At 43.6% G+C, this 26039-nt stretch overlaps 1 protein-coding gene across 2 annotated transcripts in view; it reads right to left on the bottom strand.

Moving 5' to 3' along the window:
- The window catches only part of GABBR1 (gamma-aminobutyric acid type B receptor subunit 1), a 116137-nt gene continuing 90098 nt past the window's right edge, over window positions 1–26039 (bottom strand). For both annotated transcript variants that reach the window (XM_040404914.1, XM_040404915.1), the window contains 6 exons: window positions 8759–8875; window positions 7681–7774; window positions 7250–7377; window positions 6377–6505; window positions 1718–1861; window positions 1–647 (listed from right to left, as the gene is read on the bottom strand). In XM_040404914.1, coding sequence (XP_040260848.1) covers window positions 420–647; window positions 1718–1861; window positions 6377–6505; window positions 7250–7377; window positions 7681–7774; window positions 8759–8875 — 840 coding nt within the window. In that variant the 3' untranslated portion in view covers window positions 1–419. The remainder of the gene's footprint in view (window positions 648–1717; window positions 1862–6376; window positions 6506–7249; window positions 7378–7680; window positions 7775–8758; window positions 8876–26039) is intronic.

Here is a 26039-nt window from a genome sequence, read left to right as displayed (position 1 = left end):
ATTTATTTATTGCAATCGCCAATCACAGTTTAGAAAACATCTTGTAAGTGCGGGGGACGCAGGTGACACCAGGTGACACTAGATGTGGATGTTCCCTGAGGGGGCGTTCTCTGGGCGGGGGGGGGGGGGGGCACAAGTGCAGTTTCCAGAAGGACAGGAGTCTGTGTACAGCACTAGGGCGTAGTGGCTGTTATGACGTATAAGGTGCCTAATACATGAGACATCGAGAGACAGAAAGAGAGTGCTGCGCGAGACTGACGGAGAGAGACATACAGAAACAGAGAGGAATGAGACAGACAGGGAAGAGACTTTCCGAAAGAGAGGTGTAAGAAAAGAGGCCACACAGTGTATTGACAGCTATGTAGACAAGAGACTGCCTACACGCCTGAGGGGGGTGGTCAGATTGTGGCATGATGTCTCTATTTGTATAAGAGGTGCACCCGGCTTCCGTCACAGCTGTTCCTGCCCAGTTTGTCACCCCCTTCAGCCACCAGGCACCTGGCAAGAGGGAGTCCAGGCTGGTAGAGAGATGAGACCGCCCCAGAGGAGTTAGGATAGTGATTGTCGGAGCAATTTTCCCGTGCTGTCACTGACTGTTTCCTGCGAGAGCGCAACTGCTGCCGCAATTCCATAACCCGCTCTTCTTTCTATACAAGAGGGAAAGGGCAAGAGTGAGACAGATCTGAAGGTGGTAGACAATGCAGAAAAGCTTAAAACTCCTCTTAAAATGCCAAATTTTCATACATTAGCACTGCGGAGGTTGTCACAGCCCCGCCCCTTTCCTATCAACACGCCTTCATGGGCTCTCCTTAAAAGGGTTGTCCGGGTTCAGAGCTGAACCCGGACATCCCTCCATTTCCCCTCCGGCAGCCCCCCTGACTTGAGCATCGGAGCAGTTCATGCTCCGATGCTCTCCTTTGCCCTGCGCTAAATCGCGCAGGGCAAAGGCATTTTTTTGAGATCCGGTGACGAACCGGGCTCTCCATGGGGCTGCCAGGAACCCCGGTGACGTCACCGGCAATGATGGGCGGGATTTAGTGCTGCCCATGCCAGTAAAACGGCTAGGGCAGCGCTAAAGCCCGCCCATTAGAACTGGTGACGTCACCGAACACACTGCCGGGCAGAAGTTTCCACCCGGCAGTGTGTCATTAAAAACAAAAGAGCCCGTGCCCTGCGCGATCTAGCGCAGGGCAAGGGAGCGCATCGGAGCATGAGATGCTCCGATGCTAGCCTCAGGGGGGCTGCCTGGGTGAAAATAAGGGTATGCCCGGGTTCAGCTCTGAACCCGGACAACCCCTTTAAGAATAGAACATCAGGAACACAGAAAATATCATTTTGTTTCTCAATTTCGCACTAGGTGAAGACAACGCCTGTTCATTTCAACTAATGGGACATAAGAACATCTTCCTCTTGGGACCACCCTCTAAGAGCCAGAACGGAGAGCCACTTTGTATTACATGAATGGCCACTCATCTCAACCGCCGCGGGGAAAATGCCCGTCTGGCCTCCCCTCGTAAAATCAGCTGTATGGGAACATCTCAGATGAGATTACTGGTGTGACAAAACCAAGCTGACTGGTTTCCAGATTGTAGATGTAAACAGGTGTGTTTCCTTATACTGACAGTAAGCAGAGATCTTGAAAAGGTGAGGAAATAAAATATCGTACTAAGTTTAATAAAACCACAACATGGTAACCATATAAAACCCAGAAGGTCACCTCAGCGATGATCCGGCCCAGCTCCTGGTTCTCTCTCTCCAGCAGTCGCGACTTCTCCTCCTCGTTATTGTTGGTGGACGATCCCGTCTTCAGAGTGTCCTGCTGCTCCGACTGCCACTCCCCTCTAGTGATGAGACGTCTCATCTGCCGGGAACAAGGACGTCAAGACTGAGGGACCTCCCCAAACTGCTACCGCCACAAAACTGCTAGTAAGGATTTTGTAAAATGTTGTTGTGTGCTGTAGTCTGAACGTCACCCTTCACTGAAATAAGGGGCCAAAATCTGCAAAATAGCCCCTACCCCTCCTCCACCCGTAGGCACTATGCATCCTATTAGGTACCACTCTCTCGGCATCCGCCAAACCCAGATTTATCCATCAGACTGCTAAATATGTGAAACTTGACTACACTTCAGAGACCATGATTCCACTGCTCAGCCAGTAGACACGTGCTTTGCATCCCTCCAGCTTCTTCTTGGCATTGAGTATGATGCTGCTCAACCACAAAAACCCATTTCATGACGCTTCTGACCCACACTTCTTGTGCTTATGCCCTCCGGCTGTGTAGTAAGTGATACAACAGAGGATAGGCAATTTGTGCCACGTTTTTCAAAACTCTCAGATTGTTTGCAGTGACCCAGTGGATCACTGCTAAAGAGTTAATTTCATACTAAAAAAATAAAAGAAAACGTTGCGATTTACTGCCTACGCACTCTAACGTTACAGGGGTTTTCCAGAAGTTTTATACTGATGACCTATCCTCTGGATCAGTCATCAGTATCTGATAGGTGAGGATCTGAAACCTGTGACACCCGCTGATCAGCTGTTTGAGAAAGCGTCGGCGCTCGGCCTTCTCCAGCTTTTCCTAGGCCATGTGAGGACACGTTCATCGATCATATGGCCTAGGAGCAGCTTAGCCCCATTGAAGTGAAGGGGGCCGAGCACGTAACCACCAAAGTCACTATACAATGTGCGGTGCTGTGCTTGGTGAGCATCGGTATCTTCTCAAACAGCTGATCGGCGGGGGTCCCGGGTGTCAGAACCCCACCGATCAGATACTGATGATCTATTCAGAGAATAGATCATCAGTGTAAAACTCCCTTTAAAATAATTTTATTTTACTGGAGCATTGTGAATCCCAAATGATTATTTATGGGCAACATATAGTTAAATGGTAGTCTTTGTAGTGCAGTTGCCTGGGTGATGGGCTACTCCTACCCCTGGTTAGAGAGTTCCTAGTAAGCAGAGCTAGAGCCAAGACGTGCTTTAGTGAATTGCTGTAAAGTATGCCTTAGGAGAAGGCATTACCACTTCTGCACCCCGCTACTGTCTTTATTGGTTAACCTCATGTCATCATGTGTATTTATGTCAGGTCCTAAACACTGTGCATATTTATTTCTTGTAACTGTTATTGTTCATGTAATTTACCTGGTTCACCAGAAGGTGGCAGCAAGCATGGCAGAGCTACATTTACAGAGGATGGAACCCTTCTTTCCATTCTAACCCTCCCTCTAAGGAGGGGAGGGACTAGATAGTTAGAGGTCAGTTGCAGTTACCCCCTACTAGGGAAAGGAAACAGGTGCACGTCCCTGTTGGACATGCCTTGCGTAAGCCAGCCAGAGCACCTTCAGCTCTGCTGGATGTGGAGGCCACTGCTTGGAGCCTCTGAAGCCAGGAGCAGAGTTTCCTGGATTAAGCTAGAGTCAGACTACAAAGAGAGAAGTTGCAGCAGACAGCTAAAGCTAAGTGTTTCAGTCAGCCTGTCAGCACAGCAGAGCCAGAGAGTAACTGATGTTGCATAGTTGAGTTTGTTTGCCTGCCAGAGTTGATGCTAAAGCCTGCTGGGAACCAAGACAAAGCCTGGAACTGTTGGAAAAACGTTTATTTAAAGGGAACCTGTCACCGGGATTTTGTGTATAGAGCTGAGGACATGGGTTGCTAGATGGCCGCTAGCACATCCGCAATACCCAGTCCCCATAGCTCTGTGTGCTTTTATTGTGTAAAAAAAACCATTTGATACATATGCAAATGAACCTGAGATGAGTCCTGTCCCTGAGATGTGTCCTGTCCCTGAGATGAGTCAGGGACAGGACTCATCTCAGGTTAATTTGCATAATGTATCAAATCGTTTTTTTTTTTACACAATAAAAGCACACAGAGCTATGGGGACTGGATATTGCGGATGTGCTAGCGGCCATCTAGCAACCCATGTCCTCAGCTCTATACACAAAATCCCGGTGACAGGTTCCCTTTAAGTAAAGCTGTTATTGAACTTCATCACAAGGTCTGGACTCAATCATTTCATCATCCCCTTCATCAACAACCCCCCTTTCATTGCTTCGGGGCAAACGCCTGGGGTCCAGCGTATCCAGGTAGGAGCACCGTGACACGTGCACCAACATTAAGGGACATTTAGGCCACCCTACACCACTCTGGCATTCCTATACCTGGTTACCATCCACAGTATCACTAAAAGGGGCCCTGTGCCCTTGTTGCTTCATTGCATCTGGCATCACAAAACAAGTGCGACTACTCTTAAAGGGCCCACTACACTACCAATGAAAAGCAGCTAAAATAGAACCCTGTACTCCCAGACAGAAAGGAAGCCTGAAATACATACAGAAGGTTTAGAAATATCAAGACAGTAAGGTAATGCTTGTTTATGTCAAAGGACTTCTGCTTCTCGCCCTGCCAACTGTCCACTTTCTAAGGCACCCTGACTTCCACCAGGCTGGAGACCCCAAATGTCCAAGGTGTGCCCCAATGGGTACGCCCTCCCTTCATTGTACGGGCCAGGGAATGCCAGGGGGAGGACTGCTACCATGACTAACTACCACCCCTATTGTTGCTTCCACCATTCCCATTATCCATGCTAGCATCCTTCCCGGGCCTGCTGCACCTTCACTTCACAATGATAGGTGACCAGGGCAGACCTAGGACCTGAGGCAAAGGTGGCAACCTATGACAGAGCCAACTTCTAGTACTTGTCTGTGGAGATGACATGGCTGTGTGCTTGATTGTTCTGCTTCTCTATCTAGTCGAGCTGACGTTTTTCCCTAGAATGCGCCCGTATCCTAGACAGTACACAAAAGGACTGCTTGGATTTATGGACATCGGGATTTATATGACAGCAAGAGTTAAATGCGGCTGACGGGAGATCAAATGATATTGTCAGGAGCAGGGGAGTGCGATGAGTGCGGTGCGTGCGGCGCTGCCTCACTCCTGTACCATCGATCCACAGCTCACAGCAATCCTCCTGTGGCTTCCTGGAATCACGCTCCAAACCGCTTGTCTGGCCGAGCGATAAGTGAGGTGTAACTATAGATCCGTAATGTGGGCACCAAACCTAATCACTGCAGGAGAGCGCCCAACTCCTTATACCACCATGGCAGTGACTGGGGCGCTCTGTTGTCTTCATATTCTATTCAGAGTTATCTCGATCACATGCATGGTGACAGCAGCTTATGGATACCTCTAGTGGATGACAAATAACTTTTTGCCTAGATTTGCAGCCCTTTCCTAAATCTTCCCTTGTGTGTCAGTCTGCACTGTAGCTCTGGAATTGTATTCATGACTCAGGAGGAACAGAGCTATTCACTCACATGTAGAAACGTATGTTCTACTATGCTGCTGTGTTGTGGGAAGACAGGTAAAGAAACAATATAAAAGTATTACATTTTAAATAAATGACATTACTTATCTTGTACTGAACCAATGCATGCACAAAGTAACTTTACCAGCAGAATAGTGAGTGCAGCTCTGCAGTATAATACAGGATGTAACTCAGGATCAGTACAGGATAAGTAATATAATATGTGTACACAGTGACTGCACCAGCAGAATAGTGAGTGCAGCTCTGGAGTATAATACAGGATGTAACTCAGGATCAGTCCAGGATAAGTAATGTAATGTATGTACACAGTGACTGCATCCTCAGAATAGTGAGTGCAGCTCTGGAGTATAATACAGGATGTAACTCAGGATCAGTACAGGATAAGTAATGTAATGTATGTACACAGTGATTATACAAGCAGAATAGTGAGTGCAGCTCTGGAGTATAATACAGGATGTAACTCAGGATCAGTACAGGATAAGTAATGTAATGTATGTACACAGTGACTGCGCCAGCTGAATAGTGAGTGCACCTCTGGAGTATAATACAGGATCTAACTCAGGATCAGTAATGTATGTACACGGTGACCGCACCAGCAGAATAGTGAGTGCAGCTCTGGAGTATAATACAGGATGTAACTCAGGATAAGTAATGTATGTACACAGTGACTGCACCAGCAGAATAGTGAGTGCAGCTCTGGAGTATAATACAGGATGTAACTCAGGATCAGTACAGGATAAATAATGTAATGTATGTACACAGTGACTGCACCAGCAGAATAGTGAGTGCAGCTCTGGAGTATAATACAGGATGTAACTCAGGATCAGTACAGAATAAGTAATGTATATACACAGTGACTGCACCAGCAGAATAGTGAGTGCAGCTCCGGAGTATAATACAGGATGTAACTCAGGATCAGTACAGGATAAGTAACGTAATGTAGGTACACAGTGACTGCAGATTAGTGAGTGCAGCTCTGGAGTATAATACATGATGTAACCTGAGATAGTAAAATTGATCATTTTAGAAAAGTTAAAAGCTTCCTCACCTTAGGAACAAATAATACAACTAGAGTGATATAGGCTGAAAAGACGATGGCCAGAGAAGAGAATGCAAAGGCGGCGTCTTGTTGACTGCTGAGGATCATGGTTACTGGTGCAGTGATCAGACACAAGACCTGCAGAATTACATGATAAAACAGGATTAAAACATCCAGCATTTATGAGGGTTTCATTCAGTAATATGTGTTGGATCACATCGGACCACAACATGGCCCAAGAACAAGCAGATGTCTCATGGGCCACAGTCTTGGTGAGACATCTGCAAACTTCATAAGGCCACCGACTTCATCTTCAGAAGATATAGCATTTAATATAATGCATTCAAAAATTTACAAAAACGTTCAACATTTCTGTTGTTTGTCAACAATAGAACAACTCATTGAGCTTTAAACAAAGAGATTTGTGAAGTAAGAAAACAGGATGAGCAATGTTTAGACTAATGCGAGAGGCTGAAAAGTGAGCGGATTAAGAACCCTCGAGTGATACACAAGGAAGTGCAGCACAATGAGGGAGATGTTTTTTGGAGGACGATTCCACCCATGTGTCGTGACATACACAATATATATATAGTAAGGCTTTGTGGAGCTTAATATTCTCCAATCTTGGTAACACAACCCACATTCTTCCCTCTCCGCAGAACATTAAATATGCAATTTTCGGGTGGATTGATTTGTTTTTAATTCTTTTATCTATGGATTGATTTCTTAACAATCCTTGTGTCGCTCGGTCATCTTTCCGTCTTTTTTCCACTCACCAATAACTTGGGGTCAGCTCATTTTTAATCCCATTTTCTTAGAAGACAGTAAACAGCATTCCACTTGACTCTTAAGACTCCTCATGTCCTTGTTCACAATACTCACGGCAACATTGTATATGGCCATCCCCACCGCACGGTGGTCATTGATTTTCTCAGTGGAGACGCTCTTTGTCTCGTACGCTAGAAAAATACCAAGTAAGAGCAGGAGACCCTTGGAGCCATACACAATACCTAAGAGCAGGAGGGAAAAGCAGGTGAGATGCGTTACATTTACAAGAGATGCAGAACCTGAGATATTGAGAAGATTAAAAGCAAAGCATAGAAGACAACTCGATATCGTTACACAATGCAATGACACATCCAAGCTTAGTTGATGTCCATCATGTCCCACAGCCTGAATGTTGTGTCACACCTGATCATCTTGTATGGGTGGTGGAGGAATGTTGGTGATGCTGTTCTGTAGCCCTCATATTAATCTATTTTGATGTTCCTATGTCCACATAACCTACCCGGAGAGTACTCTGATATACTCACCGAGCCATGTGTTCATCTTTACAGAACTGCAGTGCTCCAGCTGAGGCAGTATGAGGACATCAAGGTCTCCACGAGGTTCCTCTTTAGTGAACTCCTAGAATGGACCAAAAATAATTAGATTAAGGTACTGTATTCTCAGAGACTTCTTCAAACATGTCTTTGGAAGGTACCAGTTCTCTTTGCGGAGATCCAGCTTGTGGAGAAAGTCTTACAGGCAATGCTTCATGGGAAAAGTGGACAAATGAGCTCTTCTCTAGAAGGAAGAAAACTGTCTCTCTAGTGACACCTATAGGTAGCTACCCTGTAAATAAACAGGCGACATACAGGCTAGATACCTAAAGGTGGCACGACTAGAGAGACTGTTTTTTCCTTCTGAAAAAGAGTCAATTTACATTTTGAAAGTGGTTGTTCGCCCCTGGGGACCTTTTCTAAAAACCCATAGAGTGGCTGGGCCCATAGTGGTAATAATATTCACCTGATCCCCACCGCTGGGTTCTGGCTCCATCGCTGCCCTGCATGGCTCTGCAGGTGCCAGGTCTCCCTGCATCAACATCTGTTTTCATGCAGGTCACATAAATGCTGCAGCCAGTCATTGGAACCGGTGACCTGACGCATTGGTGACACTTGACCTCTGTGGCCAGTCATTGCCTGCAGCGGTCACGTGAACTGCGTCAAACGGGAATTTAACTTGAGGAGAACGAGCACCAGGGATCAGGTAAGTATGATTACCACTGCAGGTCCGGCTACGCTGGGGGTCTATAGAAAAGTTCCCCAGGGGTGAACAACCCCATTAATGTTGGGAATTTTCTACAATGGGAATCACGCTCTCTATTGATTATTGGCCAATCTCTACATCTATGGTTGGCCCATCTCAATGAGGTTTGCAGACATCCATCAAAAACCATCTCAGTCAGATGTATGAAACTGATATTCCTCCCAGCGTTGAACGGTATCTCCTATACGTGTTTTCTGCAGCAGTAGCTGCCAGGAGAATATAGTATTGTGTGGCGCCCATTCACATGAATGACCAAGCTTGTAATACAGGGCATGTGAAAAGGGTTGCATTTCATGGTCTCACCTCAATGTTACGCTGCAGGGGATCCACTATTTGCCAGATGCCAAAGGTTATTACATCCAGGCCCAAGAGCAATCCAACTGTGCTATACAGTTTCCAGGGCTCCAGTGTCTGTGACTGCTAATAGAAAGTATAAGGAAGTATAAGCATAAAGCGTAGGAATAAAGTCTGCATGACACCTAGAGAACACACACACGTGAAATCAGGCCATGTAATGTCCCACAGTCCTGATTGTCCTGTCCCTCCTTTTCATAACCTAGTAAAGACTGAATTAAGTGAACAATGGACCTGATGGAATAAGCGGGGGTGGAGACTTTCTCTACGCAGGGGAGGAACAAAATGACCTAATTTGTCTCAATTTTGGATCTGGGATGGTTAGCAACTACTATTCGCATCCTCCGTCGTATTATAAATCTCTAGGACTGATAGTCAACGATGGGTGAGAAGGATGTGTCCTCCTTGCCAAATCTATCACTTACTCAGAAGCCATCTCAAAAGCCTTCAGATATTTTCTCAGGAATCTGACTTATCATATCAGAGCCATTAGTTATTTAATAGGGCTGGCTTATTATCTCAGAACCCGTAGATGTTAACTCAGAGCTCTGACTTATTATCTCAGAGCCTCTAGGTGTTATCCCAGAGCTCTGACTTATCATATCAGAGCCTTTAGCTATTTAGTCATAAAACCGCCCTACATCAGAGTCTTTAGTAATTAATCCATATTGTATTATCTCATAGTCCTAAGATATTAGGCCACTGCTCTGCCTTATTATTTCAAAGCCTTTAGATATTTTGTCAAGAATTTCACCTATCATATCAGAGCCATTAGTTATTATTTCATAGAGCTGACTTATTATCTCAGAGCCCTTATGTTAACGCAGAGCTCTGACTTATTATCTCAGAGCCCTTATGTTAACTCAGAACTCTGACTTATTATCTCAGAGCCCATATGCTAACTCAGAACTCTGACATATCATCTCAGAGCCCTTATGTTAACTCAGAGCTCTGACTTATTATCTCAGAGCCCTTATGTTAACTCAGAACTCTGACTTATTATCTCAGAGCCCTTATGTTAACTCAGAGCTCTGACTTATTATCTCAGAGCCCTTATGTTAACGCAGAGCTCTGACTTATTATCTCAGAGCCCTTATGTTAACGCAGAGCTCTGACTTATTATCTCAGAGCCCTTATGTTAACTCAGAACTCTGACATATCATCTCAGAGCCCTTATGTTAATTCAGAGCTCTGACTTATTATCTCAGAGCCCTTATGTTAACTCACAGCTCTGACTTATTATCTCAGAGCCTTTATGTTAACTCAGAGCTCTGACTTATTATCTCAGAGCCCTTATGTTAACTCAGAGCTCTGACTTATTATCTCAGAGCCCTTATGTTAACTCAGAGCTCTGACTTATTATCTCAGAGCCTTTATGTTAACTCAGAGCTCTGACTTATTATCTCAGAGCCCTTATGTTAACTAAGAGCTCTGACTTATTATCTCAGAGCCCTTATGTTAACTAAGAGCTCTGACTTATTATCTCAGAGCCCTTATGTTAACTCAGAGCTCTGACTTATTATCTCAGAGTCCTTATGTTAACTCAGAGCTCTGACTTATTATCTCAGAGCCCTTATGTTAGCTCAGAGCTCTGACTTATTATCTCAGAGCCCTTATGTTAACTCAGAGCTCCGACTTATTATCTCAGAGCCCTTATGTTAACTAAGAGCTCTGACTTATTATCTCAGAGCCCTTATGTTAACTCAGAGCTCTGACTTATTATCTCAGAGCCCTTATGTTAACGCAGAGCTCTGACTTATTATCTCAGAGCCCTTATGTTAACTCAGAACTCTGACTTATTATCTCAGAGCCCTTATGTTAACTCAGAGCTCTGACTTATTATCTCAGAGCCCTTATGTTAACGCAGAGCTCTGACTTATCATCTCAGAGCCCTTATGTTAACTCACAGCTCTGACTTATTATCTCAGAGCCTTTATGTTAACTCAGAGCTCTGACTTATTATCTCAGAGCCCTTATGTTAACTCAGAGCTCTGACTTATTATCTCAGAGCCCTTATGTTAACTCAGAGCTCTGACTTATTATCTCAGAGCCTTTATGTTAACTCAGAGCTCTGACTTATTATCTCAGAGCCCTTATGTTAACTAAGAGCTCTGACTTATTATCTCAGAGCCCTTATGTTAACTCAGAGCTCTGACTTATTATCTCAGAGTCCTTATGTTAACTCAGAGCTCTGACTTATTATCTCAGAGCCCTTATGTTAGCTCAGAGCTCTGACTTATTATCTCAGAGCCCTTATGTTAACTCAGAGCTCCGACTTATTATCTCAGAGCCCTTATGTTAACTAAGAGCTCTGACTTATTATCTCAGAGCCCTTATGTTAACTCAGAGCTCTGACTTATTATCTCAGAGCCCTTATGTTAGCTCAGAGCTCTGACTTATTATCTCAGAGCCCTTACGTTAACTCAGAACTCTGACTTATTATCTCAGAGCCCTTATGTTAACTCAGAACTCTGACTTATTATCTCAGAGCCCTTATGTTAACTCAGAGCTCTGACTTATTATCTCAGAGCCCTTATGTTAACTCAGAACTCCTCAGAGCTCTGATTTATTATCTCAGAGCCCTTATGTTAACTCAGAGCTCTGACTTATTATCTCAGAGCCCTTATGTTAACTCAGAGCTCTGACTTATTAGATCAGAGCCCTCATGTTAACTCAGAGCTCTGACTTATTATCTCAGAGCACTTATGTTAACTCAGAGCTCTGACTTATTATCTCAGAGCCCTTATGTTAACGCAGAGCTCTGACTTATTATCTCAGAGCCCTTATGTTAACTCAGAACTCTGACATATCATCTCAGAGCCCTTATGTTAACTCAGAGCTCTGACTTATTATCTCAGAGCCCTCATGTTAACTCAGAGCTCTGACTTATTATCTCAGAGCCCTTATGTTAACTCACAGCTCTGACTTATTATCTCAGAGCCTTTATGTTAACTCAGAGCTCTGACTTATTATCTCAGAGCCCTTATGTTAACTCAGAGCTCTGACTTATTATCTCAGAGCCCTTATGTTAACTCAGAGCTCTGACTTATTATCTCAGAGCCCTTATGTTAACTAAGAGCTCTGACTTATTATCTCAGAGCCCTTATGTTAACTCACAGCTCTGACTTATTATCTCAGAGCCTTTATGTTAACTCAGAGCTCTGACTTATTATCTCAGAGCCCTTATGTTAACTCAGAGCTCTGACTTATTATCTCAGAGCCTTTATGTTAACTCAGAGCTCTGACTTATTATCTCAGAGCCCTTATGTTAACTAAGAGCTCTGACTTATTATCTCAGAGCCCTTATGTTAACTAAGAGCTCTGACTTATTATCTCAGAGCCCTTATGTTAACTCAGAGCTCTGACTTATTATCTCAGAGCCCTTATGTTAGCTCAGAGCTCTGACTTATTATCTCAGAGCCCTTATGTTAACTCAGAGCTCCGACTTATTATCTCAGAGCCCTTATGTTAACTAAGAGCTCTGACTTATTATCTCAGAGCCCTTATGTTAACTAAGAGCTCTGACTTATTATCTCAGAGCCCTTATGTTAACTCAGAGCTCTGACTTATTATCTCAGAGCCCTTATGTTAACTCAGAGCTCTGACTTATTATCTCAGGGCCCTTATGTTAACTCAGAGCTCTGACTTATTATCTCAGAGCCCTTATGTTAACTCAGAACTCCTCAGAGCTCTGATTTATTATCTCAGAGCCCTTATGTTAACTCAGAGCTCTGACTTATTAGATCAGAGCCCTCATGTTAACTCAGAGCTCTGACTTATTATCTCAGAGCACTTATGTTAACTCAGAGCTCTGACTTATTATCTCAGAGCCCTTATGTTAAAGCAGAGCTCTGACTTATTATCTCAGAGCCCTTATGTTAACTCAGAGCTCTGACTTATTATCTCAGAGCCCTTATGTTAACTAAGAGCTCTGACTTATTATCTCAGAGCCCTTATGTTAACTCAGAGCTCTGACTTATTATCTCAGAGCCCTTATGTTAACTCAGAGCTCTGACTTATTCTCTCAAAACCTTTAGATATTTTGCTGTGAACCTGACCTCCAGGAGTGCCTTTGGTTATTATTTCACAGCTCTGACTTATTATCTCAAAGTCTTAAGATGTTTTCCCAAGAATCATGCAGGAGCATTTATTTTATTATTGCATAACTGTGAACTTATTATCTCAGGGATTTCACTACTTCACTGCCTTAGATATTACCTCAGAGCCCATGAATCTAACTTATTACTGCAGAGCTTTTAGAGATTTTCCAGAGGGATCTGACATATTATCTCAGAACCCTTGGCTATCATCTCTGATAATTATTATAAGCTCTGACTTATTATATTAGAAACCTTTGGACTTTCATAGTGTCCCTAATGCTATTGGTTATAACATGGTCTTATTACAGCGCCAGCATTTAATAGCATTGGGAGTGAATGCGCCACAGTAGTAATGTACCACCAAGACAACATGTGTTGTCCTCTCGTGGCTGTTCCAGTAGTTTACGGAAATAATCATTATTACTCTTCGGCAGGATAAGGGGACAGGTGTGGCCTGTTGGTGACCCTTGAAGCCTGGATCTCCGGTGGCTTTTGTTCTCTCTCAGTAAATCACTAGAATCCATTAGGGGAATTACTATGAGCCGAGAGATTATTTGCCAGTCATTTCATTTTTTTATATTGGAATTGTATTTATTCCGGACGGGGCTTCTTCTATAATGATTATTTCTGCCCTTGATGAGACCTGAGATGTCATTACTGCTGGATACTTCTAGAGATCAGCCAGTACATGAAGACATATGAACGTGAGGATCATCCTGCCATCCTCTGTGCTGCTGACAGGGGCTGTGATATCCCGCCGCTTCTCCGATGTGAGGTGTGCTGACAGAATCGGGTTAAGAACTGCGCTGTGCGATCAAGCAGGACAGTTTCGCTCTGCTACGTCTAGATCTCTGCAGACAGACCTGGCCTAGAGCTTCCGACTAGACATACACAAGTGTCAAGGACCGGAGCATCGATTCCAGGTGCGCTGTCACATCGGGACAGTCGGGTTACACTGCGAATATGAACTTGCAACACCGGCTGAGAAGCAAGTCACTTTACATACATGGTAGGATGGGGTTACGACACAATGCACAGTGTGCTGCTTTCCGCCACAGTTTTCACTCCGCGTCTTATTTGTGTCGTACCTTCCCATGAATCTTTATGACTGATATTAATGCCACAACATGAAAAGCGCGCGGGGCGTAACTACTGTCCTGTGGGCCCAAACGCAAATTTTGGACCTGGACTCCACACCCCGTCTCTCAATTTGCTGCTCGTTCAGGAGGCCACGCTAGAAACCCTAAAGATATATGTTATGACCGCCTCCCCAAAAAATAATACACTTAGGCCCTTTTCACACGGGAGAGAATTCCGCACGGGTGCAATGCGTGAGGCGAACGCATTGCACCCGCACTGAATCCGGACCCATTCACTTCAATGGGGCTGTGCACATGAGCGGTGATTTTCACGCATCACTTGTGCGTTGCGTGAAAATCGCAGCATGTTCTATATTCAGCGTTTTTCACGCAACGCAGGCCCCATAGAAATGAATGGGTCTGCGTGAAAATCGCAAGCAAGTGCGGATGCGGTGCGATTTTCACGCATGGTTGCTAGGAGATGATAGGGATGAGCAACCCCGGACCCCATTAAAGTAAATTCACTGTATTATTTTCCCTTATAACATTGTTATAAGGGAAAATAATAGCATTCTTAATACAGAATGCTTAGTAAAATAGGGCTGGAGGGGTTAAAAAAAATTATAATAATTAACGCGCCTCATCCACTTGATCGCGCAGCCGGCATCGTCTTCCTTCTTCTTCTTTCAGGACCTGCAAAAGGACCTTTGGTGACGTAATCGCACTCACCGCGTAATGTGCCGCGGTCATGTCTGCGCAGGGCCTGCTGAATGAGGATAGAAGGACCTTCTATCTTCATTCAGCAGAACCTGCGCTGACATCACCACGTGGTGAGCACGATTACGTCACCAAAGGTCCTTTTGCAGGTCCTGAAAGAAGAAGAAAGAAGACGATGCCGGCTGTGCGATCAAGTGGATGAGGCGAGTTACGTTTTTATTATTTTTTTCAACCCCTCCAGCCCTATTGTACGAAGCATTCTGTATTCAGAATGCTATTATTTTCCATTATAACCATTTTATAATGGAAAATAATAAAATCTACACAACACCGAACCCAAACCTGAACTTCAGTGAAGAAGTCCGGGTTCGGGTCTGGGTAACACATTCAGTTCTTTCTTACGCACGTGTAAAAAGCGGAAAAAACTGAACATCAGAACGCAATCGCAGACAAAACTGACTGCAATTGCGTGCCTACTCGCGCGGGTTGCCTGCAATGCACCCGAGACGCATCCGGCCCTCACCCGCGACGCCAGTGTGAAGGGGGCATTAGACTTCTCCCTCCCTCACCTCCACAAAACTCGCCATCCGCAGTGCCCCAGACAGCAATAATGCCCACTGTTCTGCTCCACACAGTAATAGTACCCTCTTATTGGGCGCCGCACATTAATACTGCCCCATATAGCACCCAAGCAGTAATGGTGTTCGTCTTAGCGCCCACAAACAAAAACCATGTTCTTAGGGTGGGTTTACATCACGTTTTCCCATCCTTTTAACGTATCCAAAAAACATATACGTTAAACGGATGCCTCAGACTGATGCCATACAGTGGCATCCCTTCACCAAAGAGTTCTATTGTAAAAGAAAAAAAAAACTATGTTTTTTTTACTATTGTAAAAAAAAACATATACTTATTTTTTTACCGGACTGTGCAGGATACAATGTTGTAACGTATACGTCAAACAGGGGCATAAAACTTTCCTCTTTTGGCTCCACATAGTAAAAATCCTTGCCTTAGTGCCCCTCAAACTGTAACATTGCCCCTTTTTGGCCCCACATAGGAACAGTGCTCCTCTATGTGCCCCTCAAACAGTAACAGTGCGTCCTTTTGGCCTCACATAGTAATAGGGCTCCTCTTAGTGCGCCTCGAAACGTTAAAGTGACCCCCAAAAAGAAACAGTGCCCTCATTTGGTTGCACATAGTAACAGGGATCTTCTCAATGCTCCCAAAGAGTAATACTGCCCCCTTTTTGCTACAAATGGTAACCATGCCCATTTTAATGTTCCTAAAACAGTAACAGAGGCCCCTTTTGGCCCCACATAGTAAAAGTGCCCCCTTGAAGCATAATAACAGCAATCTCACACATTTATAACGCCACCTTGAAGATAAAACAAAATAAAACCATGAAACTCATGTCTCCCTATTCCTATGATGAGCGTCGGAATCCTCTTCCTGATGTCTGTGTCCCGGTGCGGATGGCGAGATGCAGTGACATCATTGTGTTTCTTGTGCCAGGATATTTGCATCCTCAGCATGCCCTTAATTTCTTGTAGGCCATGGGCCTAACGTGGCCTGTAGCCTAAAGGCTTTTCTTCTTCACCATAGATTTCAATTGGATCTAAGTTCTTAGGATGCAGACCTCATCCAGGAATCTGGGCCCACCAGGCCCCCTTCCCCTCAGATCTTTACACCCCCTAGGCCACCACACAGTTTTAGCATTGTATTTATGAACCAAATAGCTAAGGATGAACAGTGTTACGGATCCTGACTATATAAGAGCCCAGTAGAAACAATGGCACCTGTGCATGAAAGTGTGGGATAATGATCAGTAAGCAACGGTCAGTCTCGCAAACAACAGGACAACAGTAAGTATGATTATGGAGATTTATCAAAAAGTTAAATGCAGTGACCTAATTGGTTGCTCAAGAAAACCATAAACTTGATTTTATACAGTGCATTCGGAAAGTCCTCAGACCCTTTCACTAATTTCACATTTTGTTATGTTGCTCCTTGTGCAAAAAGGAAAACAAAAATTAGGTTTCTCATCAATCTGCTCTCAAAACCTCATAATGGGAAAACAGAATTGTAGAAATTTTTGTAAATTTATTCAAAGGGAAAAACTAAAATTTTGCACGGACATAAGCATTCAGACCCTTTGCTATGGCAGTTGAAGTTTAGCTCTGGGGGCCTCCCATTTCTCTTGATCATCTCTGAGATGTTTCTACACCTTGATAGGAGTCCACCTGTGGTAAATTCAGATTTGGAAAGACACAGCCCTGTCTATATAAGATTTCACAGATGGCATTGCATATCAGAGGAAAAAACTTAGCCATGAGGAGGAAAGAACTGCCTGTAGAGCTCAGAGACAGGATTGTGTGGAGGCACAGATCTGGAGAAGGGAACAAGAACATTTCCGCGGCGCTGAAAGTTCCCAAGAGCGCAGTGACCTCCGTAATTCTTACATGGAAGAAGTCTGGAACAACCAGGACTCTTCCTAGAGCTTGTCAGCCACCAAACTAAGCAATCGCGGGAGAAGGGCCTTGGTAGGAAAGGTGACCAAAAACCCAATCGTCATTATGGCAGAGCTCAAAAGATCCTGTGTGCAGATGGGAGACACTTCCAGATGGTCCACCATCACTGCAGTCTCCACCAATCTGGGCTTTATGGCAGAGTGACACCTAAAGGACTCACAGACTGTGAGAAACAAGATTCTGTGGTCTTATGAAACCAAGATTTAACTTTCTGGCCTCAACTCTAAGTGTCATGTCTGGAGAAAACCAGTCACTGCCCAATACCAGCATCATGTTGTGGGGACAGGGAAAGCCGAATGGAGCAAAGTATAGAGATATTTTTAAGAAAACCTGATCCAGAGCTCTGGAGCTCTGACTGGGCCAAAGGTTCACCTTCCAACAAGACAATGAATCTAAGCACAAAGCCAAGACAACACAGGAGCAGCTTAGGGACAACTCTGTGAATGTCCTTAAGTGACCCAGCCAGAGTCCTGGCCTGAACCCAATCAAGCATCTCTGGAGAGACCTGAAAATGGCTGTCACCATCCAACCTGACAAAGCGTGAGAGGATCTGCAGAGAAGAATGGTACTGTAATAAGTCCCCAAATCCAGGTGTGTAAACCTTGTGGCATCATCTCCAAGACTGGAGGCTGTAATCACTGCCAAAGGGGCTTCAACTAAGTCCTGAATATAGGGGGTGAATACTTATGTCCTGAGTAAAGGGTCTGAATACTTATGTCCTGAGTAAAGGGGCTGAAGACTTATGTCCTGAGTAAAGGGGCTGAATACTTATGTCCTGAGTAAAGGGGCTGAATACTTATGTCCTGAGTAAAGGGGCTGAATACTTATGTCCTGAGTAAAGGGGCTGAATACTTATGTCCTGAGTAAAGGGTCTGAATACTTATGTCCTGAGTAAAGGGGCTGAATACTTATGTCCTGAGTAAAGGGGCTGAATACTTATGTCCCGAGTAAAGGGGCTGAATACTTATGTCCTGAGTAAAGGGGCTGAAGACTTATGTCCTGAGTAAAGAGGTTGAAGACTTATGTCCAGAGTAAAGGGGCTGAATGCTTATGTCCTGAGTAAAGGGGGTGAATACTTATGTCCTGAGTAAAGGGGCTGAATACTTATGTCCTGAGTAAAGGGTCTGAATACTTATGTCCTGAGTAAAAGGGCTGAATACTTATGTCCTGTGTAAAGGGGCTGAAGACTTATGTCCTGAGTAAAGGGTCTGAATACTTATGTCCTGAGTAAAGGGTCTGAAGACTTATGTCCTGAGTAAAGGGGCTGAATACTTATGTCCAGAGTAAAAGGGCTGAATACTTATGTCCTGAGTAAAGGGTCTGAAGACTTATATCCTGTGTAAAGGGGCTGAAGACTTATGTCCTGAGTAAAGGGTGGAATACCTATGTCCTGAGTAAAGGGTCTGAAGACTTATGTCCTGAGTAAAGGGGCTGAAGACTTATGTCCCGAGTAAAGGGGGTGAATACTTATGTCCCGAGTAAAGGGGCTGAATACTTATGTCCTGAGTAAAGAGGTTGAAGACTTATGTCCTGAGTAAAGGGGCTGAATACTTATGTCCCGAGTAAAGGGGGTGAATACTTATGTCCTGAGTAAAGGGGCTGAATACTTATGTCCCGAGTAAAGGGGGTGAATACTTATGTCCTGAGTAAAGGGGCTGAATACTTATGTCCTGAGTAAAGGGTGGAATACCTATGTCCTGAGTAAAGGGTCTGAATACTTATGTCCTGAGTAAAGGGGCTGAAGACTTATGTCCCGAGTAAAGGGGGTGAATACTTATGTCCCGAGTAAAGGGGGTGAATACTTATGTCCCGAGTAAAGGGGCTGAAGACTTATGTCCCGAGTAAAGGGGCTGAATACTTATGTCCAGAGTAAAAGGGCTGAATACTTATGTCCTGAGTAAAGGGTCTGAAGACTTATATCCTGTGTAAAGGGGCTGAAGACTTATATCCTGAGTAAAGGGGCTGAAGACTTATGTCCCGAGTAAAGGGGGTGAATACTTATGTCCCGAGTAAAGGGGCTGAATACTTATGTCCTGAGTAAAGGGTCTGAAGACTTATGTCCTGAGTAAAGGGGCTGAAGACTTATGTCCCGAGTAAAGGGGGTGAATACTTATGTCCCGAGTAAAGGGGCTGAATACTTATGTCCTGAGTAAAGGGGCTGAATACTTATGTCCCGAGTAAAGGGGGTGAATACTTATGTCCTGAGTAAAGGGGCTGAATACTTATGTCCCGAGTAAAGGGGGTGAATACCTATGTCCTGAGTAAAGGGTCTGAATACTTATGTCCTGAGTAAAGGGTGGAATACCTATGTCCTGAGTAAAGGGTCTGAATACTTATGTCCTGAGTAAAGGGGCTGAAGACTTATGTCCCGAGTAAAGGGGGTGAATACTTATGTCCCGAGTAAAGGGGGTGAATACTTATGTCCCGAGTAAAGGGGCTGAAGACTTATGTCCCGAGTAAAGGGGCTGAATACTTATGTCCTGAGTAAAGGGGGTGAATACTTATGTCCTGAGTAAAGGGGCTGAATACTTATGTCCCGAGTAAAGGGGGTGAATACTTATGTCCTGAGTAAAGGGGCTGAAGACTTATGTCCCGAGTAAAGGGGCTGAAGACTTATGTCCTGAGTAAAGGGGCTGAAGACTTATGTCCTAAGTAAAGGGGCTGAATACTTATGTCCTGAGTAAAGGGGCTGAATACTTATGTCCTGAGTAAAGGGTCTGAATACTTATGTCCTGAGTAAAGGGGCTGAAGACTTATGTCCCGAGTAAAGGGGCTGAATACTTATGTCCCGAGTAAAGGGGCTGAAGACTTATGTCCTGAGTAAAGGGGCTGAATAATTATGTCCCGAGTAAAGGGGGTGAATACTTATGTCCTGAGTATAGGGGGTGAATACTTATGTCCTGAGTAAAGGGGCTGTAGACTTATGTCAATCAATGCAATCATTTAGTTTTTCCTTTTTAATAAATTAGCAAAGATTTCTCCCATTCTGTTCTCACTTTCTCATTATGGGGGATTGAGTGCAGAATGATGGGATAACCCCTTTACGACTTGAGAAACCCTAATATCCCGCTCCGAGTTCCGGACTCACGATCAGAACCTTTCGTCTCTCATGTATATATATATATATTCTATATTCCGTATAAGAGGATGTCCTGTGTATATAATATCCGGGAGCTCCTGCTCGGAGACAAAAGTGGTGTTTTATTAGAAGTTGCGCTGCGGGTTATGTACTGCTGATTACATTCCCCTGAGATTTATCAAACAGCCAAAAACATTATCTTAAAGGTGACAACTACAGTGTAATGAAAAAAGGCAAAATCTGAGATTTATGACCCAATAACAGTGCGGCGCAGCGCGGGATGAAACGCAACAAACTGGGAGCTGCTTACTGAAATACATTAATAACAGTCCAAGACAAAGTGGCCGTCGTACGGGAAATGAGGACATTAGTGTGATAAGCCGTTATAAATCACCGCTATCCTAATAACCTAGAATCCAGCGCTCCGGCCTGGAGACATGGCGCTGGAGATAAGGATTGGAAGATTATATACTCCGCTCCGAGGCGACGTATATAACCTGTAATATTACCATCATTACTGGTATATTGTCCAGTTCCCTGTCCCATTAATTGTGTCGTATTAACTTTACTACTGAATTTACAATAATACCGCCTGAACGATTGACTGCTGAACCCCAAACTAGTAACACAGACCCCCAACATGCATTAGATTGCCATAACCCGAGCCAAATAATAGGGGAGAGACACACGGGGTATGTGTCATAGCCTCAGTGGTTAGCCTGATCTTACAACTGCAGCATCATTGCCAAGAGTCCAAAATTATAGGCGCGCATAGGAAGCAGCATTATAGTAGTTATATTCTTGTACATAGGAAGCAGTATTATAGTAGTTATATTCTTGTACATAGGAGGCAGTATTATAGTAGTTATATTCTTGTACATAGGAGGCAGCATTATAGTAGTTATATTCTTGTACATAGGAGCAGTATTATAGTAGTTATATTCCTGTACATAGGAGGCAGTATTATAGTAGTTATGTTCTTGTACATAGGGGCAGTATTATAGTAGTTATATTCTTGTACATAGGAGCAGTATTATAGTAGTTATATTCTTGTACATAGGAGGCAGTATTATAGTAGTTATATTCCTGTACATAGGAGGCAGTATTATAGTAGTTATATTCTTGTACATAGGAGCAGTATTATAGTAGTTATATTCTTGTACATAGGAGGCAGCATTATAGTAGTTATATTCTTGTACATAGGAGCAGTATTATAGTAGTTATATTCTTGTACATAGGAGGCAGTATTATAGTAGTTATATTCTTGTACATAGGAGGCAGTATTATAGTAGTTATATTCTTGTACATAGGAGCAGTATTATAGTAGTTATATTCTTGTACATAGGAGCAGTATTATAGTAGTTATATTCCTGTACATAGGAGGCAGTATTATAGTAGTTATGTTCTTGTACATAGGGGCAGTATTATAGTAGTTATATTCTTGTACATAGGAGCAGTATTATAGTAGTTATATTCTTGTACATAGGAGGCAGTATTATAGTAGTTATATTCCTGTACATAGGAGGCAGTATTATAGTAGTTATATTCTTGTACATAGGAGCAGTATTATAGTAGTTATATTCTTGTACATAGGAGGCAGCATTATAGTAGTTATATTCTTGTACATAGGAGCAGTATTATAGTAGTTATATTCTTGTACATAGGAGGCAGTATTATAGTAGTTATATTCTTGTACATAGGAGGCAGTATTATAGTAGTTATATTCTTGTACATAGGAGGCAGTATTATAGTAGTTATATTCTTGTACATAGGAGCAGTATTATAGTAGTTATATTCTTGTACATAGGAGCAGTATTATAGTAGTTATATTCTTGTACATAGGAGGCAGTATTATAGTAGTTATATTCTTGTACATAGGAGGCAGTATTATAGTAGTTATATTCTTGTACATAGGAGGCAGTATTATAGTAGTTATATTCTTGTACATAGGAGGCAGTATTATAGTAGTTATATTCTTGTACATAGGAGCAGTATTATAGTAGTTATATTCTTGTACATAGGAGCAGTATTATAGTAGTTATATTCTTGTACATAGGAGCAGTATTATAGTAGTTATATTCTTGTACATAGGAGCAGTATTATAGTAATATTATTGTACATACAGTAAGAGCTGTATTATATTTGTTATCTATATGTGAGAGAGAATCTAAATCGCACATCCTCATTACTATGCTTTTGATATAACAACTGTTTTAAATTTCAGCATGATAAAACATGGCTATACAGCACTATTATCAATCTATTGCTATGCACTATTAGGAGGCATTAGTATACAGTTTGATCAAAGAGCATAGGCCCACTTACCACGACAAGGTTGCCTCTTCAAGTGGGGACCTACCCTAACTTTGGCGCGGCACTGTGCGGCGACTATCGCGCCCCCACACCGCTCCAGCAGGCAATGGGACCCGGCAGCCACACAGCGCCCTCACTGTGCGGCAAAGCCACCTGGGCCCTGGGCCCCATCACTCCACCAGCACAGCACAAAAGCAGCGACGTCCAGCACCGCATAATGTGAACAGGTGCAAAGAGCTCACCTGTTCACAGCCTCTCAGGAACTCCAACTGAGAGGTGGTAGGAATTTATAAACCCTTTGCAGACTTCTGCTTAGTTAAAAGTACCTGAGCCGAATGGGGAGCAGTGCTGATCCAGAGGGGGCGAAAAGAGAAGTCTATACAATGTACTCAGTATGTGAGAGAGAATCTAAACCGCTGAAATTTAAAACAGTTGTTATATCAAAAGCCTAGTAATGAGAATGTGCGATTCAGATTCTCTCTCACATATTGAATACATTATATTTGTTATAATACATCCTTTCTATTCTATTTATTTCCATGGATGGCATTGCATTATTCTAGTAGCCAGTACTGGCAAGGAAAATATATTCAGCTTATTTTCTCAGGGAGATGGACAGATATTGAGAAATGTTTTCAGAGCAGATACAATTCCCTTCCCCCGAGTTTATTGGCAGCTCATACAAATTTCATTACTTAGCAGGGGGGCGCTATTGAGCACAAGATGTGTTTCCTCTGTGCTAAAGAGAATATACAATCTTTACAGCAGCGGAGGGATGATGGGAGCAGCATCCAGAAATAAGAAGTAAAGTAATGAAAATAAATGAGGAATATTTACTGCATCTTCAGCTGTTAATATCACTTGGGATTGGGATTGCGCCTCACTAAATATTTAAAGGGGCAGGCACACACTCTATAACAATCAAGCTGCTGATTACCAGTAATTAGTTTTCTCGGTCTTTCCCACTGTGCCAAAACATATCAGTTGTAAAGATCATGGCAGATGCCGCAGCATAAAAAGGATTCAATAGAAACCGAGAGCTCAGCAACCGTTTCATAGATGGGTAATAATAGCCCAGAAACCTAGCGCAGCGCCCCCCCCCCCCCCCCCACTCTCCCCGATCCCCTCCGAGGCGGAGGCAGCAGATCGTTACTGCTGCTCCTGAATGTATTGCGGGAGGAATGGAAGAAATTGGACAGAGATAAGAGAAGACGGGAGAGACATGAGGCCCCTGAATGTACAGTATGACCAGAGGGGACAGACACGAGATCAGATGATGCCAGTGTAGCAGACGCCGAGTGCCGCAACCAGCTGTTATTTGTCAAACTCCATCTCCGCGAACTGTTCTTCTATATTAAGTCTGATCGCTGTCAATTCCTCCGCAATCCGTCCTCATGATGAGGTGTGATGCTAATGATTCTCAATCTATATATCCCGACGTGTGATCATGAGGATGAGGAGAGGAGGGGGCTGGGGGGAGGAGGGGGATACAGATGCACGTGTGAAGCTCCTGCATTGCGTTGCTGTCTGTTACCATGGAAACACGATGCAAAAGGAAAATATAGCTCGCTGCCAACCAGCGAACCCCCCCCCCCCCCCATTTCTCAATTTGCCTCAGTAGTCTGATTCCTCTTGTCATCCTCATCTCGCCATGCCTGTCAGTACCACCTAGATCCAAGAAAAGAGATATGCTCCCTAACACTCGGGGAAGGGAAGGCGACTCCATGTCTTTAGTCCAATTATTTACAGGAATATACTGGCACTGTCGTCAACTCTACAGATAAGATGTTACTGCGGGAAAAGGAGTTTGTTCACGGCCATATTGATCCCCGGGAATTCCTTGGGTTCGCGCAGCTCCATCTTAAAGGGGGAAAAAAAATTCCATCATTTCTTTTTACCTTTGGATGATAACCTTTCTAGATAGCGGCCCCCCAAAGTGCCAATTAGGGGACTATAAATAGCGTCCCTGTCTCCGAGCTGGGTCACATGACCTATTCCTTTAGCGCTCGACTCCATAGGAAGCTTTGTTCTTTAGGGATCAGGGTGGGTAGAGCAGCATGTTACAGGACTTCAGAGGCCCTTGACAGAGTGTAATTGCTCCTTCCAGTCTTGCTTTACCTTCGTACGTAACGATCTAATCCATAGGATGTATCCCTTAAAGGCCTCATGCACACCGCCATATTATGGATCTCTACAACGCCCACAGTAATGTATGGACCGTCAATTTCATACAGAGGTCTTTTTTGTGGTTATGAATTCTCATCCCAAATTGGCTGGGACTGCCCCCATTTTTAAGGGCAACCCCAGCAAATTTTTCTTCCCGGCATTATACCCCTAATTCTGGGGGGAGCAGCAGTTTTTTTTTTCTAGGTAATGCTCAATAGTAATGCTGACCTATCCTTGCTCTCGACTCCTCCTCTACAGGGTCCAACTCCTCTTTGGATCCAGTTGCTGCTGCAAATGACATCCTGACGCTAGCTTGTGTCAAGAAGTCATCTGCTGCAGTGACCGGAGCCTGACCTGAAGAAGAGGATCCACGAAAGGTGAGTAATTAAAAGGTTTCTGATCTGGGGACTGAAGTCATTTAAGGGTCTTGTCTGGGGTCTGAACATTGCGGTCTGGTCTGGACTTTGAAAATTGGGGTCTGAAATAATTCTTGGTCTGTTCAGGTTTAAAGGGGTTACCCAGACTTAATAAAAACTGTAAATTTAAAGGGGTTTTCTGGGAGTAAAATATTGATGACCTTTCCTCAGGACAGGTCATCAATATCTGATATGGTGGAAGACTCCCCACTGATCAGCTGTTTAAAGCAGAATTCGTACGAGCATTGTGGCCTTTTCATACTATACCAGGCATGGTGCCATACATTGTGTAGTGGCTGTGCTTGGTATTACAGCTCAATCCCATTCACTTGAATGGGACTGAGCTGCACAAAGGTGTGACAAATAGACGTGACATTACTGGACATCTACGGGGCCACGGTGCTCAGATAATCTTCAGCCTCTTCCTTGTCGGCAGTGGGTGCTGGGAGGATAATTCATCAATATTTAAAGGCTATGTACTCCTTTGGGGGCATTTGTCTTTTTATTATAGAATTGTACTTATTTTGAGCTAAAAAAATTTTTTTTCAATTGTTCTTTATTACAAAAACTGAGTCCTTTTTTCTGTAGGGAGCTGAAATGCTCTAGTAGCAGCCTCTGGATTTTCTGTCTTTTCGTCAGACCAGGAGCTGATGTGCTCCTTATCTTTGCTCTCTGACATTATAAACACTCATTATAGATCAGTTCCTATTTTACTGTTTATGACCTCTCAGTACTTTTAGTAGGTTTATTAGATGACTGGCACAAAGTGAAAGTTATGAAAATATAGACAGATAATCATGGTGAAAAGATGATTCACCAGGCGTGTTTT

The sequence above is a fragment of the Bufo bufo genome, chromosome 8, assembly GCF_905171765.1.
Source record: "Bufo bufo chromosome 8, aBufBuf1.1, whole genome shotgun sequence".
NCBI lineage: Eukaryota > Metazoa > Chordata > Amphibia > Anura > Bufonidae > Bufo > Bufo bufo.
Note: the sequence above shows the minus strand (reverse complement) of the source record. Positions and strands in the feature narration are given on the sequence as shown.